The sequence below is a fragment of the Herpailurus yagouaroundi genome, unplaced genomic scaffold (genome assembly GCF_014898765.1).
Source record: "Herpailurus yagouaroundi ecotype Mexico unplaced genomic scaffold, PumYag 28, whole genome shotgun sequence".
Lineage (NCBI taxonomy): Eukaryota > Metazoa > Chordata > Mammalia > Carnivora > Felidae > Herpailurus > Herpailurus yagouaroundi.
The window spans coordinates 21,028,231-21,049,011 of NW_024412376.1; the positions used below are offsets into that span (position 1 = coordinate 21,028,231).

At 35.2% G+C, this 20,781-nt stretch overlaps 1 protein-coding gene across 7 annotated transcripts in view; it reads left to right on the forward strand.

Annotated features, from left to right (window-relative positions):
• NEK1 (NIMA related kinase 1) overlaps positions 1-20,781 on the forward strand; it is a 239,119-nt gene that overhangs the window by 134,177 nt on the left and 84,161 nt on the right. For all 7 annotated transcript variants that reach the window (XM_040470858.1, XM_040470824.1, XM_040470831.1 and 4 more), the window contains 3 exons: positions 6,816-6,947; positions 8,846-8,911; positions 8,991-9,219. In XM_040470858.1, the coding sequence (XP_040326792.1) occupies positions 6,816-6,947; positions 8,846-8,911; positions 8,991-9,219 (427 nt within the window). The remainder of the gene's footprint in view (positions 1-6,815; positions 6,948-8,845; positions 8,912-8,990; positions 9,220-20,781) is intronic.

Genomic DNA, 20,781 nt, shown 5'->3' on the forward strand with positions numbered 1-20,781 from the left:
AATCGGAAACAGGCTCCAGGCTCCGAGCCATCAGCCCAGAGCCTGACGCGGGGCTCGAACTCACGGACTGCGAGATCGTGACCTGGCTGAAGTCGGACGCTTAACCGACTGCGCCACCCAGGCGCCCCTTTTTAGGTTTTAATTTTTTATCTTATGTAAAACTTTGTTTTGTTTTCTTTTTAATTTTAGTATTGTTTATCATATTGGATCAACTTTCTGAATTAACTCAGTCTAGTGTTTTCTCTTTTAACAATTTAAAAATATGTTATTTTTTTAAAATCTCGGGATCTGGTTCACATTGAAAGCCTTAACATCCAGGTTATAAAAAATATATCCATGATGTTTACTTACATAGAAGGCCCTGCTCCTGTTGTACTGATCAGTTAGTGGTGTGTGTTACCTGGGCTTATAATGACATCTCACTAGTTACTAGAATTACCTTTACATTTTTGTTAACTGATATAGTTTTGTTACTAAGTAATTGGATGAGTTAGTAGGGCAGTCTTTTTGTCTGTATTCTTTGGTTTAGATTTCATTATGTCTGGGTTTCTTTGTGTGTTTTTTATTTCAAGTTCTTATGATCTGTTTAGTTTAGTTGACCCAGGGGAGAGGTTAGTATATATTTGGTTATGAAAAATAACCATTTACTGAAGGCTGGTGAAGATCATTATTATGAAGGTGCCAATAAGTTTGTCTTACACATTGAATCAGGTATCTTAGGTAATAGACTATATACCAGTCATTAACCATATATTTGGCAGCCAGACAAATTTTAATATAATACAAACCACATTTTTAATAGTAATATGTGTCATTCTCTTCATTAAAAATATATTCTCTTGATTAAAAGATGTGCTTACGTAGGTACAAAAATGAACAGTGTAAAGAGAATTTAGTAGAGATTTTCCATGTTTTAGCATAATCCCTACTGTACTGAATTTGATTATTTTTGGTCTCATACCAGTTTAACTCATAGCACTTTATCAGTAAACACTTTTGTCTCTGTTACTTTAGATTTCTCTTAAGGTTGAGATTAATACAGAAATATCTCTATTTCATATAAAAAATTTAAGAATATATTTAAGAACATTCACAATTTAAGAATAGAAAGTCAAGATAAAGGGGTTTCAATTCCCTTATGTGGCTTTTGCCATTCTTAACTAAAGATAAATCTGCTAAGTATTCCCTAGAGGTTGCAAAATTTTTCTTTGGCCACATGTCTACAGTTTTAGAGAGTTATGCCAGTACCCTGTTTAAATTGTATATGAATCATGTGTGTATGTGCATAAGCATCAAAAAAGTATAAAAAATGAAATACAGTAAGTTGGAGCTATAGGGTATGGGTGACTTTTTAATTTTATTATGAGTTTCCTTAAGGTCTAAGCATCTGCATAGTAATTTTGGAAATAACTTTGCAATAATCTTTAAAAGCATAAATGAAAATTATGTCATAGGCTGAGAAAGGCAGTTGGTTTTATTCTTTAGCAAAATTAGTTAAATACATGTTATTTCTCCTGTTTATTTATACAATTAAAATCTCTTTCGATCATTCTTTAAAAATCTTAGGCTTTTTTGAATTTATGATGGCAACTATTTGTCTTTCAGATTTCTGCTTTTTTTTAAAACATTTTTAAAAGTTTATTTACTTATTTTTGAGAGAGAGAGAATGAGAGAGAATGAATATGAGTGGGGACAAGGCAGAGGGAGAAGGAATCCCAAGCAGGCTTTGCACCATCAGTGCAGAGCCTGATGTGGGGCTCGAGCTCACAAACCATGAGATCATGATCTGAGCTGAAACCAGGAGTCAGAGGCTTAACCAACTGAGCCACACAGGCACCCCTCATGTTTTGCTTCTTACCAACTTCTGTGTCATAAAACTTTATGCAGTGTTGGAGCACTTGGGTAGCTCAGTTGGTTAAGCATCTGACTCTTGATTTCTACTCAGGTAATGATCTCACCATTGTAAAATAGAACCCCATGATGGGCTCTGTGCTCAGCGCAGAGCCTGCTTATGACTCTCTCTCTCTCTCTCTCTCTCTCTCTCTCTCTCTCTCTCTCTGTCTCTCTCCGTCCCTTCCCTGATTGTGCACACATGTGCATGCACACTCTCACGTGCACTCTCTCTGTCTCTCAAAACCAGTAAATTAAAAAAAAACAACAACCTTATGCAATGCAAAAATTTTAAACTCTGATTATGCATAGATGGGCAGTTATTGTTTTTTTTTTTTTTTATTTTGTTTTTTCAACGTTTATTCATTTTTGGGACAGAGAGACAGAGCATGAATGGGGGAGGGGCAGAGAGAGAGGGAGACACAGAATCGGAAACAGGCTCCAGGCTCGGAGCCATCCGCCCAGAGCCCGACGCGGGGCTCGAACTCACGGACCTCGAGATCGTGACCTGGCTGAAGTCGGACGCTTAACCGACTGCGCCACCCAGGCGCCCCGGGCAGTTATTGTTTTTATTCTGCATTCTGGAGATTAAAAACTAGCTCTGGGCAAAGCCAGTTTCTTCATTTTGTTAGGGTCTAAAATCGTAGTTTCAGTGTTTAAGCCAAATAACGTTACTTAGTAGAAACTAAATAAATGTTTGCTGAACTATAATTACTACCATTTATTAGGCACACAACTGTGCACTTTACATAAATTATCACATTTAATCCCTGCAGTAAGGAGACAATGAGTACACACCATTCCCATTTTAGTGAGAAAAAGTTTGAAGTTGAGAGAGGATTAGAAACAATGAAAAATCACAGGTCCCTAGTCAGTGAGATTTGGGGATTTGAGTGTAGAACTGTCCTACTTGAACTGTATTTTATGACCTTCTTAAACAATGAATGGCTGTTCAAACTGGCTACTCTACGAAGGTCACTCTCACCTTCTCCCCTCCCAGGAGTTAGTTAGTTCCTTCTCTGGTTTTATTTTGTTTGTTTTTCTTCCAGACCATTTAGCACACATCTTTCTCATTTTATTTCTCTGTAACATACTGATAGATTTATGTGTTTCCCTTTCTTTTATAGTTTATAATCCTTTGAGAGAAATGATCAATTTTGTTTTGTTTTTGTCTTTTGTTTGAAAATTATTGCAGCTAGTTCTGGTCTACAACATACTGGGTTTTTTCCCCAACTTTCTGAGATATAGTTGTGTGACATTGTGTTAAGTATGCAATATACAATGTGATGATTTGACATAGGTATATACTATGAAATGATTACTACAATAAGGTTAGTTAACAAATCACTTCACATAGTTACCATGTGTCTTTCAGTTTGGATATCCGTTATCTGGCACTGTGCTTGGCACTTAATACATATTTTTTAAAATATTTTTTTGTTTTATTTTGAGAGAGAGAGTGTGCACATGCACATTCACGTGAGGGAGGGGCAGAGAGAGAGTGGGGGAGAGAATCCCAAGTAGGCTCCATGCTGTCAGTGCAGAGTCCCACAATGCAGGGCTCAATCCACTGAACTGTGAGATCATGACCTGAGCTAAAATCAAGAGTTGGATGCTTAACGGACTGGGCCACCAAGGCACCCTGACACTTAATACATTTTTGAATATGTTGATTAAATTTTATAAAATATTATATATTTGTTTTCTCACAAAAATCACATCAAGTTTATTAAAATAGCAGAAATCATTTCTTTAAGTGAATTTAAACATTCACAAGATTATACAGTGGATAAATATGATATGTGATTAGAGAAGTAATTACTGATTTAAATAAATATGATAGAATTTGTACATTCAGATTAATGTGTTTCCTTCAAAATAATCATCTAGAGAAATAATATACTTCTCTAAAAATGCTGCTAGTGTTTCAGAACCAATTGGAACTTGTTTCTATTTCCTCAGAATTTGTTACCTTTTTTGAATATACCATATGGAAGGAAGACCATGGTAAAATTTCAAAATATTTCTATGTCATCTTTCAAGATGACACCCAGATAATACCCAGCTGTGTTAGCTTTAGATTTTTAAAATTATTTATAACATCTTAAATATCAGTATACTTTTCAACGGTGCTGAACTATGGATTAGAGCAATGTTTCTGCCCTTTTTTAATAAAGACTTAATTTTTTTAGAGTAGTTTTAGGTTCACAGGAAAATTGATAGGAAGATACATATTTCCAGTGTATCCCCTGTCCCCTCACATGTATAGCCTCTCCCATTAATCAACATCCTCCTCCAGAGTTGTACATTGTTACAATTGATAAACCTGCATTTATATATCATCACCCAAGGTCTGTGGTTTATATTACAGTTCCCTCTTGGTACTGTACATTCTGTGGGTTTGGACAAATGTATAATGACATATAACCATCATTACAGTATCATACAGAGTATTTTCACTGCCCTAAAAGTTCTCTGTGCTCTGCCTATTCATTCCTCCTACCACTCCCCTGCGAACCTCTGGTGACCATGCATCTTTGTATTGTCTCCATGGTCTTGCCTTTTCCAGAATGTGATATGGTTGGAATCATACAGTATGTAGCCTTTCAGATTGACTTCTTTCATTTAATAATATGCATTTAAGTTTCCTCTATGACTTTGCATGGCTTGATAGTTCATTTCTTTTTAGCACTAAATAATAATCCATTATGTATCAGTTTTTTGCTTTTTTAAAAAAATCTATTTACTTACTAAAGGACATCTTGGTTGCTTCCAAGTTTTGGCAATTATGAATAAAACTGCTGTAAACATCTGTATACAGGTTTTTGTGTGGACATCTGTCTTAAACCCTTTTAGGTAAATACCAAGGATTGTGATTATTGGGTCACATGGTAAGAGTATGTTTAGTTTTGTTGGAAATTGCCAAAGTGTTTCCCAAACCATTGTACCATTTTGAATTCCCATGAGAAATGAATGAGAACTGTTGATCCACCTCCTCAGCAACATTTGGTGTGGTCAGTGGTTTGGATTTTAACCAATGTTGTAGATGTGTAGTAGTATCACATTATTGTTTTAATTTGCAATTCCCAGGGGTGCCTGGGTGGTTCAGTCAGTTGAGCATCTGACTTCGGCTCAGGTCATTATCTCATGGTTTGTGAGTTTGGGCCCCACGTCGGGCTCTATGCTGACGGCTCAGGGCCTGGAGCCTGCTTCCGATTCTGTGTCTCCCTCTGTCTCTGCTCCTCCCCTGCTCACACTCTGTCTCTCAAAAAAAAATAAAAAGATTTAAAAAAATTTTGATTTGCAAATCCCAAATGACCTAGGATGTGGAGCATTTTTTTCATTTGCCTGTTTGCCATCTGTATATGTTCTTTGGTGAGGTGTCTGTTCAGATCTTTAGTACATTTTTTTAACTGGGTGGGTTTTTTTTTTTTATTGTTGAGTTTTAAGAGCTCTTTGTATATTTTAATTAACAGTGATTTAAGTCTTCATGTCTTTTGCACATGCTTTATCTAAGTCTGTGGTTTATCTTATTCTCTTGACAGTGTCTTTCATGGAGCAAAAGGCTTAAATTTTAGTGAAGTGTCCAGCTTATCAATTCTGTCTTTCCCGGCTTTGCCTTTGGTGTTGTATCTAAAAAGTCTTGTCAAACCCCAAATCATATGGATTTTCTCCTATGTTACCTTCCAGGAGTTTTATAACTTTGCATTTTATGTTTGGGTCTGTAATGAGTGAATTTTTGTGAAGGGTGTATCGTCAGTGTTTGTTGAGATCCTTTTTCTGGGGGCGGGGGGAACAACTGGATTGTCCAGATGTTCTAGTATCATTTGTCCTTTCTCCTGGCAACTCCTGTCCATTGAGTTGCCTTTGCTCCTTTGTTAAAGTTCATTTGGCTCTATTCGTTTGGGTCTGAGTTATGTTCTCTTCCATTGATTTATTTGTCTATTCTTTCACCAGTATTACACTGTCTTAATTACTGTGGTTTTATAGTAAGACTTGAAGAAATTACGTATTATCATTCCTTGAACTTTGTTCTTCAGTATTGTGATGGCTGTTTCCATCTTCTTTTGAAAAACATAGGTATTATGTTAAATGAGAGTTCAGAAGACTAGATAATATAATTGAATTGCTACCTTATATTTACAAGTGCTCAGTAAGTGTTGCATTTGAAATGTATACTCACCAGAAATGTATACTCACCAGAAATATTTGTTTACTGGTTTGAAGGAGAACAAAGTAGGGAACAGACTTGCTGCCATGTTACCATGAGCATACCTGTAAATGCCATTTCCTTATATTGATAAATGGTTCAGTGGTTCAACATGTCTTATTTCATATTGTTTAAAGTCTAAACAGCAAGATAAAAAAGACACATGTTTGAATATAACTTGTGATATTTTTAATGACATTAAATCTTATTACCTGTACCTTCATTTCTCCCATTCTCCCATTCTTTCATTCTTCCATTATGTTGACATTTTTATAATGAGGGCTCTTATGTTGGGTGATTGATGTTCAAACTTTTAGAGATTACGCAAGCATTTCTTTTTCAAGTTTAAGATTAATAAGTAAAATATTTTTTCTTCCCATCAGATGTTGTAATGAATTAAAATTAAAGTGGAGGAACTGATGTCATAATCTTTTAGAAATCAGGTTTTTTTAAAAAAAATTATTAAACATTGTTAATGCAATGGAAAGGAGTTATTTAGTACTACATGAGACTTGATTATGTTTACATCTCAGGCCAGAGATGTTCTGTCTTTTCTGATCTTTCCTCAGACCTAGCACATTGTCTTACACAATAAAAATTGAGAAATGAAAAAACCGTACCTTTGGATAGAGTAGATAAACAGTGATTTGATAAATACCATTTTATTCTTCATACAAATATAAATTTGCAAATGTATTTACATTTTTTATTATAGTTGGTGGCTAAAGGAGTTAAAAGTTCTGATATGTCTCCGCCACTGGGACAACCTGAAGCAGGTGGCTCTCCATCAAAGCAACAGATGAAATCTGTTATTTCTGTGACTTCAGCTTTGAAAGAAGTGGGTATGGTAAGTTCCCTAAAATTTAGAACTCCTCAAAGCAAAAAGTTATTAGAAGGACTAAATTTAATGAAATTACATTAATTCCTAGTGTTTCATTAAATTTTTTCTAAAAAAAATTACTTGTTAAGATTTTTGTGTATAGTTTACTCTGAGTATTGGAGCCTCATTGCTGATAGGTTTATATCTAGGACCACTTAATACATAAAAATAGATTTAAGTGATTGTCTCTCATTTTCACTTTAAAAGAATATTGAACAAATAAATTATATATAAAAATGTACAGAAAATAGTGCAACAAACATTTGTAATGGAACAAACATTAACAAACACACAATTAACAGTTTCATTTTTTTAAAGAAAGGTTCATTTTTTAAAAAAATAATGTCTCTTTGGTGCTTAAATTAACTCTAAGAATAAAATCCAAGGCATGTTTGCATTTATTTGAAAATCTTTAGCATAACAAATGTTGGAAGATTCAGTATAATTACACTTACTCCATCAATTATTTCTTTTCCCTTCTACTTATAAATCTCTGTCATGCCAAATGGATAATGAAACAAAGAAATATGGGCAAATAAAAAGCTTAAACTTGGAAGTATGTGTCAGGTATTCATCTAAAATGTGAAAACTCTGTTGTGGAGTAAAGGAAATAGGCTCATGGTATGGGATTTCAGCCCAGAATTCAACACAGAGAAGGGAGAAGTCTACTGAATCATGTAACACATTAACCTGATTCTCTCCTATCTCATTAATTATTGTCTCTGCGTTTTCATTGCTGGCTGAGTTTCATTAAGTTTTTGCAGACAACACTAATGTTACTGATACACCATTTTTTTTTTATAGCCTTTGTGTTTATCTTGAAAATAAGACTGAGTAGGAAAATACAAGTTTCTTGGTAACTCTCAAGAACTTCGTGTAAGAAATTACTGTTCTTTAAGTAGGTTTAGTCTCTTTTTCTTTCTGATAACGACTTTGCGTGTGCTGCGTTGTTCACTTCAACTTTAGATACCACTGTGTGGTTTCCTTCCTGGTACCCAGTCTCACATCTCAAGTAGCTGTTCATCTCTCTGGTTATAGCAACTGCTAATTCCTGACTACTTTATGGGGTAAAATGCTCTTTGTCTCATTTACATGTATTACTTTAAAACTGACCACTATACTCTTTTGTATTTTCTTCAAATCTTACAAAGTTTGAGGTAATCTATGTAATGAAATGGTTTTTCTTTATGTGTTGTCTTGGTAAATATTGCTACTTAAAACTTTGAAAACTGCTGTTTCTTACTCTGCATTTTTCAGATTATTTTTGCTCTTGTAGCATTCATAACTACTAATTTCGTCTTTGTGAGCGTTTAAAAATTCGAGTTGGTCTAGATCACTATGATTATACTAATCAAAGACAGAATTTATATTATTGTTGGTATAAAGGACTCAGAAGTCATTACTGTTACTCTCTTTGTTTACTGAGAGAAACCAGTTCTCAATTATGTTTAGTAGTATGGCTGAGCAGGAATATATGTACATGAAACATGAAGACAATTTCAAAATAATACAGCCTATCCTGAGTTACTCTATCCACTAAACTCCCTAGCTCCAATTAAGAGAGTACATCAGTTAATTTTCTTTTTATTTCTACCATTGACATAAAATTACCAAAAATCAGATGACAAAAAGGAAGAGGATTTAGTTAAATATGTGATCAGTAATCTAAAAATAAGACAAATAATTGAGAATTGGCCCTTCTGCTATTAAGTATAATGAAGGAATCTGTGTTAACATTTTACAGGAATAAAAAATTCACAAGGAACAATTTAATAAAAAACAAAAAGTAACAAAAATATGAAAGTTTTTAAGGTAGGCATTTAAAATAACATTATTTCTTACTCTGTAACTGTCTGTGTTTATAGGACAGTAGTTTAACTGATACCCAGGAAACCTCAGAAGACATGCAGAAGACTAACAATGCTATTTCAGTAGGTACAATTTTCAAACTTTCTCAGTCATTTTACTTAATTGTATACATATTAAAGTATAACTTTTTAACTGTTTCAGAGTAAGCGAGAAATACTCCGTAGATTAAATCAAAATCTTAAAGCTCAAGAAGATGAAAAAGGAAAGCAATGTCACTCTGATACATGTGAAGTGGTCGTTAGTGAAGATGCCAAAGAGCCGGAAAAGGAAAAATCGGTTTCATCTGATCGCAAGAAATGGGAGGCGGGAGGGCAACTTGTGATTCCCCTGGATGAGTTAACATTGGACACATCCTTCTCTGCAACTGAAAGTACGTATAAAATCTTAATAATCTGTTTTGGTTTAGCACACATGTAAACTTGAATACTCTGAAAGAACAAACACTTAGAGGGATTGAGAGAGGCTGGAAAATTTCTTTGTATGTGAAAAATGGAGAAAACTATTCAACCTTACGAATAGCAAGGATTTAGGGGCACCAGGGTGGCTTAGTTGGTTGAGCATTTCACTTCAGCTCAGGTCATGATCTCATGGCTTCTGGGTTTGAGCCCCATGTCGGGCTCTGTGCTGACAGCTCAGAGCCTGGAGCCCACTTTGGATTCTCTGTCTCCCTGTCTGTCTGCCCCTCCCCTGCTCATGCTCTGTCTCTCTTTCACCTTCAAAATAAATAAACATTAAAAAAAAAAAAAAGAATAGCAAGGATTTTTATTACAAAAGTGTGTGGTATGCGAGAAGGAACTAATGATACATATGTAAATTGTATTACTTTAACTCTTTCTACTATGTTATATTAATCTTTTACCAGGAATAATTCTTGATGAGAACCAAAATGGCAGCCTTTGACAGAATCTCAGAAAGGTCCTTTAAGTATTTAGCCAGGAGTATTGAAAATATCTCACTTAATGATTCATCTATTCAGCAATAATTATTGAGCAGCTACCATTTTCTTGCATTGTCCTATGCACCAGAGGGAGATACAATAATAAATAAAAACCTGTGCTCTTGTGGAGCTTACGTACTAAAAGGGCAAGTCTGATTATCAACCAACTAAATATTTTTTTAAAAAAATTTTAATGCTTATTTATCTTTAAGAGAGAGAGAGAGAGAGAGAGCAAAGAGAAGGGTAGAGAGAAAGGGAGACACAGAATCCAAAGCAGGCTCCAGGCTCTTAGCTGTCAGCACAGAGCCTGATAGGGCCCAAACCCATGAACTGCAAGATCATGACCTGAGCCAAAGTCAGACACTTAACTGACTAAGCCTCTCAACAAAATATAGTTTTAAGTAATTTTTTTAATGGACTGTTTTCATAGAATTCTTTCTTGCACTGGAGAAAAGCTCAAAGAATCCAACCTGTGGTGTCTTTTATTTTGTTTACTTATTCAGTAGTTCTTCATGGAGTCTTATTAAATGCCACACACTCCTCAGCAATGAAGATACTATAATGGTTGAGACATAGTCCCTCCCCTTAAGGAGCTTAGGGTCTAGTGGAAAGGGAGACAAATATAGAGGCAATTATAGTTCACAAGGAATATACTAGAAATAATCCTGGCTACTGTCAGAATGTGTCGGGACATAAGTCTATCTTGGGGAAGCCAAGGAAATGATTTCTGAAAAAAGGGATGAGCTGAGGGATAAGTAGTTAGCTAAACCAAAAGCTGAACCAAATATTGTAGGCGTAGAATAGCCAGGACCCAGGTGAGAGAGGGTGTGTAATTCAGGGAACTTGGTATAGTTCAGCATGGATGACTAACTTTCAGAAGTCAAGACAAAGAGTGGCAAGTAAAAAGCCATGGAAGAAGTAAGCAGGGCAAATCATGAAGGGTACTGTACATTGGCTCTCTCAAACATTATGAACTTATTCTGAATGCAGAGAACAGTTTTTGAAGCAGGGATTAGCAAATGTTTTCTGTAAATGGCCAGATAGTGAATATTTCAGACTTTGCAGGCCATAGGAGCTCTGTTGCAACTTCTCTATTCTGTCACTGTTGTGTAAACCCAGCAAGAGACAATATGCAAAGGTATTAGCATGGCTGTTTCCAATAAAATTTTGTTTAGGCACACTGAAATTTGAATTGATTAAAATTTTCTTTAAACCTTCTATTTCTATTCTCAGACTTGCTATTTTTTCATTGCCGTAAAGTACATTCATATCATGATTATTTCCTGGAACATTTTTATAATAACTTTTAAAATCTTTGTTAGATAATTCCAATATCTGTGTTATATCTGTGCTGATTATTAATCATTAACCATCTTTCATGAGAGTTAAAATTTTCCTGGTTCTTCTTTTTCTGAGTAACTTTGAAATATGTCCTGGACATTTTGAATATTCCCTTATGAGACTCTAGGCCTTATTTAAATCCTGTGGAGAATGTTCATATTTTTGCTTTAGCAGGCAGCTGACCCAGTTAGGTCACAAGTTTCTATCTGCCTCCTGTGGCCTGTGGTTCTAATATCAGTTCATTTTTCAAAGCCTGTCAATACTGTTTTGGTCTACTAGCATGTGTATCATCCAGTGACTGGGCTGGGGACCTTGGCAGTTATCTTTTTGTTAATTCAATTTTCAAAGTTTTGGATATACTGAATAGGATCAAATCCATGGGTGTGCATATGGCAGGTGAGCCCAGATGATAATAAACACTTTATGGGGTTGCTTTCTTGAGTTCCTTTGTCTTTATTATCTTCCTGGGATTTTCTCGTTGCCCAGGGCTTCTCTCTTTGGTTATCTGGTCAGAAAACGGAGGCTTTACTTACTTTGTTCTATTGTATACTCAGAGCCACGTGGCTAGAAGACAGAGAAAAATAGCAATGGGAACTTAGCTGCATCTTCTAGGTACCACATCTCTACCAAACAGAAAGGAAGCTTCCTCGTCCTCAGTTTGATCCTCTGTGTGTTCTGATTACCAACTACTGCTCTTGTCACCATGGGGTTTTTGGGAAGGAGAAAGGAGATGACAAAGTAAAGAAAGAAAAGAAAAGCACTGAAGGATTTACTCACGCCAAGTAGTAGGATTTCCCTTCCCCATTCCTCGAGCTGGTAGTGGAAGGCCTGTCCTAGAACTCTCTCTCAAACCCGGTGCCATTTATGGATATCTGACATGCTGAATCCTGACAGGGTAACGTCTCCTTCCGTAATCCGTCTGCTACTCTTTCTAAGAGTTCTCAAATAGCCACTTCATATATTTTGTTCTGGTTTTCGTAGCTGTATTCAGTAGGAGACACAGGGTAATATGTGCTTACTCCATCTTCCCAGGAACTGAACTCATTTAATTATCCTTTAAAGAGATTTAAATACCTTTTAAAGAAAGAAAGTCTTTTTGTATTTATCTATGTAGTTACCATTTCTGATGTTCTTAACCTCTTTGTTTGAAAGGATTTCTTTTAACATTTCTTGTGATGCAGGTGATAGATTATTTCAACTTTTGTACACTGCAAAGTATTTCACCTGAATTTTTAAAAGGTATTTTCTCCAAGTATAGAGTTCTAGATTGGCAGTATTGTCTTCCAGTGCTTTAAAGATGTTGCACCATTGTCTTCTCACTTGCATTATTTCTGACAAGAAATCTGATTCTTAGTTCCTTCTGCATAGCACAGCGTTTTTCTCTGACTGCTTTTAAGATTTATCATTATTATTGATTTAGAGCAATTTGATTGTGAAGAGCCTTATTGTACTTTCTTCTTGTTCTTTTCCCTGGGGTTCATTGAGCTCTTTGGTCTATTGATATATAGTTTTCATCAAATTGGAAGTTTCTTTGTTATTATTTCTTCAAATGTTTTTTTGGGCCTCCTCTCCCCTCCTTTGGGTACTATAATTTCGTGTTTATTAAGCAGCTCAAAGCTGTCAGTCTTATAGCTCAGTGATGCTCTTTTTCATTTTTTAGATTCTTTTTTCGGTGTGTTTTGTTCTAGATAGTTTCTATTATTCTATCTTCAAACACACTTATTTTTCTTTTCTGCATTGCCTAAGCTATTAATTCCATCCAATATATTTTTCATCTCAAATAATGTAGTTTTCATCTCTAGAGGTTCACATTTTGTTTTTTTTATCTACCATATCTCTACTTATCTTTTTGACCATATCTACTTATCTCTTGACTGTACTTATGGAGTACAGTTGTAAAAACTTTATTAATGTCCTTGTCTGCTAATTCTAGTATCTCTCTCAGTTCTGGCTGATCTATTTTTCCCCTTGTTATGGGTCATATTCTTCTTCTTTGCATCATAGGCATTTTTTGATTGGAGACCAGACATTGAGAATATTGCTTGTTGAGTGATAGATATTTTTGTGTTTCTATAATTATTCTGGAGCTTTGTTCTGAAGGTAGTTAAGTTAGGTGGGCTCAGTTTTATCCATTCATGTCTTGTTTTTGAGATTTGCTAGGTGAAATCAGAGCCATGTTTAGTCTAGTGCTAATTTCTTTTCCTCTACAGAGCTAAAACCCTTCTGTGTACCCAGTGCACCATGAATTATGACATTTTCCAATCTGGCTTCTGGAAACAGGGAATATTTCATGTCCTATTTTCTCTATAATCTTTTTGGGTGGTTCTATTCCTACCTTGGGTGGTTTTCTCACATATTTGCTTGTCTCACAGCTCTGCTGATATGTAAGGGCTACCCTCATAAACCTCTATAATCCTCTTTCTACTTTCCTTGGTCTTCCAAAAATCTCATTCCTGTCTTCCAAACTTGAGGTAGCCTCTTGTCTGGGTTCCCCTTTCTGACCTGCAGTTTAGAAACTCTGAAGGCAGCAAGCTTGAATACTCATAGGGACCATCTTGTTTGTTTCTTTTTACTCAGTGGTCTGTGTTCTTTATTACATTTTGTCCAGTGTCTTAAATCTGTTGTTTGTGTATTTTGTCCAATTGGTTTGGATATTTAGGCAATAGCATAACTAGTTACCTTAGTCCATCTCACTCAGAAGTGGAAGTCCTTCAGACCATTTTTTAGAGGTCTAGGCAAAAATCATTGATGAACATAACTAAGTTACTGAAAGGTAATAAAGAGAAGAGGACATATTTAAGAGATACTAGGGGACAGACTTGTAAGGGCTTCCTGTGAAACTCTTCTAAGAGTTTGTCAGAGAAAGGAGAACTTTGAAAAGAAAATGAGAAACAATCAGAGTTAGGAAAGTTGATGGGTTTAAAAGGAAGAAGAGTACTTCAGGAAGAGAAATGACAAGTTTAGGGCTAAAAAATTTACCCTGGATTTGTCTGGAAAGAGGCATTGTGATCTTGATAAAAGTAGTGTCATTAGAGTGTTAGGGACAGCAATAGAATCCAGGAGTTAAGAAATGAGTGGAAGGTGAGGAAGTATAACAGAGAGAGAGAGGGAGGGGGACAGTTTACAACCTTTTAAGGAAGCTGAGCTGTAAAGGAGAAGAAAGATGTAAAGTGTTATTACTTGGGATATAGAATCACGGTAACCTTAGAGACCTGAAAATTATGCTAATTAGAAGGGCAAAATTTTTAAATCTAATTGATTTTGTTGCACTTAGAATAAAAATCTGAAGCCCTTTTCATAATTTACAAGGCTCTCCTGTGGTTCTCTCTGTATCCTCACTCTGTCCATTTTTTTCTACCTATACTCACTTCTTAATTTTCACTTCTTAAAACACGCCAAACTCTTTCTTTTTCACAATCCTCTTCCCCTTGTCTCTCTTCTAAGTTCTTTGCGTGGCTGCCTCTTTCTTTTTCTTTTTTTTTTTTTTTCCTGTCCCTGTTGTTCAACTTTCACCCCATTTCTGAAGTCCTCTTTATAGCAGAGCTCCTCAAAGCATTACCTTTTTACAACTCCAGTTCCTTTTTTTCCATTCTCCCTGAACTTTCCCTCTCTACTGCATGCATCAAAACCCTTCTAAGTGTTTCCAAAGATGCTCATGTTGGTAGTTAGCTATCCTTATTTTATGTACCTGCAGCATTTGATGTACTGGATTATTATCCACTGTCTCTATCCCATTTTTCTTGAAACCCTTTGTTCAATTTTCAGCACTCTATTAAAAGTAGACCTCTTCTAAGATTATTTTCTAAATTATAGGATATTATTATTTTTAAGGAACTAATTACATGCTGTAATTATTTTCTTCATTTGTTTAATATATTTTACCTATGTTCCTTTTTGTAATATAAACTTTTAAAATAAGTTTGTCTGACTTGTATTGCATGTTTTATGTTTCCTATCATGTAGCACAGACTTTATGAATGAAGAGTGGTCATTAATTACATATATATGATGTTAAACACAACTGATGTTGTGAGATCTCTCAGGTGATGAGGCTGTAAATAATTTAGAGCACTTCTGAGGCAATAAACTATCACCAGTATGACAGGATGGGATAGAGGCAAAGGTAGAGGAATGCAAGCAAGTCTTATACAAGATAAAAGAAATCTCTGCCATGTTTTCTTAAAAAGTAGGAAAAAAGGTCATATGCAGACCATACAACAATTGAGTAATCTTGAATGATCAGATAGCCCTATCTCAGAAAAATATATGAGGACATATGAGGACCTTATTACCTTATTAAAAGCACTTTTATATGGAAAATAGCATGAGATTGAGAATACTGTAACATAAATAATACTTTGTCTCATGAGTTCAAAAATCATGTTTAACTTGAGTAGGCAAAGTATTTAATGTGGTAAGTTTTTACATAGTATAAACAGTGTATAAAATTATTCTTCACCTCAACGTATACTCCATTTCCATCCCTGTTACCAGGTAACCACAGATACAGTTTATTGTTTATCCCTCTGAACTCCTTCATATGTGCATGTGTGTGGGTGAGCATTGTGTGTGTGTGTGTGTGTGTGTGTGTGTGTGTGTGTAGACACATATATATATACATACATACATACATACATACATACATACATACATACTATATCTTCTTTACCTGTTCATCAGTCGATGGACATTTGGGCTCTTTCCATAATTTGGTTCTTGTTGATAGTGCTGCTATAAACATTGGGGGGCATGTGCCCCTTCAAATCAGCATTTTTGTATCCTTTGGATAAAGTAGTAGTGCTATTGCTGGGTTGTAGAGCAGTTCTATTTGTAATTTTTTGAGGAAATTCCATATTGTTTTCCAGAGTGACTATACCAGTTTGCATTGCCGTCAGCAGTGGTAGAGAATCTTAAGCAGGCTCCATGTGGAACCCGCTGTAAGGCTCAATCTCACAACCATGAGATCATGACCTGAGCCAGAAGGAATCGGATGCTTAACTGACTGAGCCACCCAGGCACCCCTATTTTTTGATGCAATTTAAAGTTCATTGCAGATATTGGTACACTTTGTCCTAAGTACTTCATAACATACATATCATTAAACAGAGTTCAATATTTTTTTAGAAGTTTGTTTCTTTTTAATGTTAAATTTAAATACAGTGAAATGCAAATATTTTAAATGAACATTTGCTGAGTTTTAACACAAGCCTATATCTATGTAACCCAAACCTCTAGAACATCACCATCTTCCCAAACAAAAAGTTTCATACCTCTTCCTGGTCAGTTTCTGCTTCTAGCAGAAGTCCCAGAGGAGAATTTTTCTGAATTTTTTCTTAGATTAATTTTCTTTATTCTAAATATATATATATATATAATATTATTTTTATTTATTTATTTTTTTTTTTTTTTGAGAAAGAGAGAGACAGAGTGTTAGCAGGGGAGGGGCAGAGACAGAGGGAGACACAGAATCTGAAGCAGGCTCCAGGCTCTGAGCTGTCAGCACAAAGCCTGATGCAGCACTTGAACCCATAAAATGTGAGTTCATGACCTGAACCAAAATCAGACACTCAACCAACTGAGCCACTGAGGTGCCCCTAACTTTCTCTATTCTAGAGTTTCATTTACACACTGTAACGGTTTGTATTCTTTTGTGTTTAGCTTGTTAAATTCAGCATAATGCTTTTTGAGATTAATCTGCATTGTGATTATCAACAGTTCAGTTTTTAGAAAATTATTTTTTTTAATTTACTTTGTTATTAATAAAGTCACTTTTACTTTTTTTTACTCAATATTAGCTGGTATATCTTTATCCAGCCCCCCCTTCCCCTTTTAGTCTTTTTGTGTCTATATATCTAAAGTAGGTTTCTTGCAGCCAGCATGTTGTTAGGTTTGCTTTTTAAATCCATTCTTAAAATCTTTAACTCGGTTGTTTAGACCATTTATACTCAATGTGGATGTTAAGATGGTTGGATCTAAAAATCACATTTTGCCATTTGTTTTTTTGTTTGTCTTATCCATTCTTTGTTTCCTTTGCCCTTTTGTTTTTCTTTTGGATTGAGTATTTTTATGATTTCATTTTATCTCTGTTATTGTTCAGTTTACTGTTATTTTAGTGTTTGCTTTAGACATTATAGCACACATCTTTTTTTTTTTTTTAAATTTTTTTTTTCCCAACGTTTATTTATTTTTGGGACAGAGAGAGACAGAGCATGAACGGGCAAGGGGCAGAGAGAGAGGGAGACACAGAATTGGAAACAGGCTCCAGGCTCTGAGCCATCAGCCCAGAGCCCGACGCGGGGCTCCAACTCCCGGACCGCGAGATCGTGACCTGGCTGAAGTCGGACGCTTAACCGACTGCGCTACCCAGGCGCCCCTATAGCACACATCTTTAAGTTACAGTCTATCTTCCAGAGATTGATTACATTTCTCATATAGCATAAGAACCTTCCAACAGTATACTTAGATTTGTTTCCTCCCAGTCTTTATGCTGTGTCTTTGTTTGTTTGTTTATCTTATGTGATAAACCCCACAATACATTATGGTCATTTATCCTTGAAGGAATTTTAAATAATAATAGAAACAGTCTTTTGTATCTACCCATGTAGTTACTGTTTCCAACAGTCTTCATAATATTTGTATAAATGAGATTTCCATGTGTTACCATTTTTCTTCTGCCCGAAGGACTTTAACCTTTCTTGTTATGTAGTCCTGCTGGTGATGATGAGTTCTTTCAGCTCTTGTATGTCTGTAAAAGTGTTTATTTTGCCTTTCTTTTGCAAAGATTTTTTTGGTGGGATAGAATTCTACCTTGACATTTTTTCTTTTAGTACTTCATGATATTGCTCCAATGTCTTCCAGTTTGCATTTCTTGTGATGAGAATCTTCTATCATCCTTGTTATTCCTCTGTATGTAATATGTTTTTTTTCTCCTTGATGTTTTTAGCTTTTTTCCCTAAGCCTTGGTTTTAGTAAATTTGATAATTATGTGCCTTGATGTCATTTTCTTCATGTTTCTTTTGCTTGGGTTTTGTTGAGCTTCTTGGATTTGTGAGTGGTTTTCATCAAATTTGGATAATTTTGGCCATTATTTTTTCTAGCGTTTTTTTGTCTTTTCTAGAAGTTCATATGGAGCTTGTTAATGTTTTCTTTTTCTCTAGTTTTTATCATTTGTCTCTGTAGCTTAATGAACATACAGAATTTATTTATGAAAATTATAAACATCCTCTCTACTAATTAGGTCATCTGTAATTTTTAGGTTGATATTAATTGGTTGAAATTTTTTCCTCTTTATTAAAGGTTGAATTATTTTGCTTCTGTGCATGGCTTGGTCATTTTTTGTTTGGTAGGTAAAGCATGAATTTTACCTAGATGGGTGGCTATATATTTTTATATTCCTATAAATATTCTTGACTTTTGTTCTGGGATACAGTTCAGTTATGTATAAATAGATTGACCATTTTAGGTTGTGGTTTTAATCTTTATTAGGTAGAACTAGAGCAATATCTATGGCTAATCTATCTCCTTTTACTGAGTCTGAAACCTTTCTGAATAATCTACGTGATGACTTGTGAATTAAGAAGACATTTTTTTTCTGACTGGTGGGAAGAGGGACAATTTTTGACCCTGTTTGAACTGCAAGTATTATTCCCTATACTCCATTTGGATGATCTTTTCCCTAGACTACAGTAATTTACCATGTGTGTGCTAATTCCAGAGAGCTCTTTATAGTTCTGAGTTCTCTTTGTGTAGCTTTCTATTCCTTAGTACTCTATCCTTCCAACATGAGCCACTTTTGCCTCCTAGACTTACAATTCTGTTACCTCAGCTCAGACCATCAACTCCACCTGGTTTTCCCTTCCTGCATCAAAGGGAACAAAGTTCATATTGTTTCATGTGGACATTTAGTTTGTCCAATTTTGTTTATTACTTTCTCCATATTGTTTTGGCACCTCTGTCAAGTAGCACATGGCTGTAAGTAATGGGCCTATTTATGGGTTTTCTACTTTATAACTATCCTTTTAAAAGTTAGTTCCCTACTGGGAATCATTTTTGCTTTCTAAAACTGATTATTACCTGCAATTTGTAGATTCTTTCAAGGAACTAGTACATACAAATTTGTATCAACATTTTGTATTTGGTTACCATTAAAATTTAAATGACTTATATATACTGTAATATGTGAGATTGCATCTTGTCTATTAATGCTTTGAGCATTCTTACAAAAGGCTTCAATAGCTAATTTCCCATTTTTTTGCTCTGCTAAATTTTATTTAAAAATTTTTTAATGTTTATTTTTGAGAGAGAGAGAGACAGAGTACAAGCAGGGGAGGAGCAGAGAGAGAGGGAGACAGAATCTGAAGCAGGCTCTAGGCTCTGAGCTGTCAGCACAGAGCCTGAAGGGGGGTTCAAACCTATGAACCATCAGATCATGACCTGAGCTGAAGTTGGATGCTTAACCAACTGAGCCACCCAGGTGCCCCTCTGTTTTTAGTTTCCTTCAAACTACAGAGTTTAATTTGTAACTATTTTATTTACTTTTTTTTATTGAAACATAGTTGACATGAAATATATTACTTTCAGGTGTGCAGCATGGTGATTCAACATTTATATAAATTACGAAGTAACCACCAAGATCTATCTAGCTTACCATCTGTCACCATACAAAGTTGTTACATGTAATTGACTATATTTTCTTTGCTATACATTGTATCCCCTTGTTTTATTTATTTTATAACCAAAAGTTTGTACCTTTCAATCCCCTTCCCCTATTTTCCCTATCTTCCCTACTCCCTCCACTCTAGCAACCAGCAGATTATTCTCTGTATCCATGAGCCTGTTTCTGTTTTGCTTTATTCATTTGTTTAGTTTTTTGGATTCCACATATAAATGAAGTCATTGTTTTTCTTTCTCTGACTTACTTCATTTAGCATCATACCCTCTGTGTGCATCCATGTTGTTGGAAATGGCAAGATTTCATTCTTTTTTTGTGGCTGAGTAATTTCCTTTGTGTGTGTGTGTGTGTGTGTGTGTGTGTGTGTGTGTGTGTGTGTATAGTTGATCCTGAACAATTCAGGTGTTAGGGGCCCTGACCACCCCTGTGTGGTCTGAAATCTGCATATTACTTTTGATTCCCCAGACATTTAACTGCTAATAGCCTACTGTTGACTGGAAGCCTTACCAATAGCATAAGTAGTTGATTAACACATATTTTGTGTTTATATGTTTTAGGTAATGAATTCTTATAGTAAAGTAAGCTAGAGAAAAGACAATGTTATTTGAAAAATCATAAAGAATGGAAAACATACCTACAGTACTATACTGATTTTATTGAAAAAAAAAATCAACACATAAGTGGACCCAAGGCTGTTCAAACCTGTGTTGTTCAAGGGTCAAATGTACACCACATCCTCTTTACCCATTCATCTATTGGTGGACACTTAGGTTTCCTCCATATCTTGGCTATTGTAAATAATGCTCCAGTGAACATAAGGATGCATAATATTAATTTTGGGCTTTGTTTGTTCTTAGTAGCTCCTTTAGGTGTAGGATTAGAATGTTTATGTGAGATTTTTCTTTTTTCTTGAGATGGGCTTGCATCACTATAAACTTCCTTCTTAGAATTGTCTTTGCTGTATCCCATAGATTTTGGAGCAT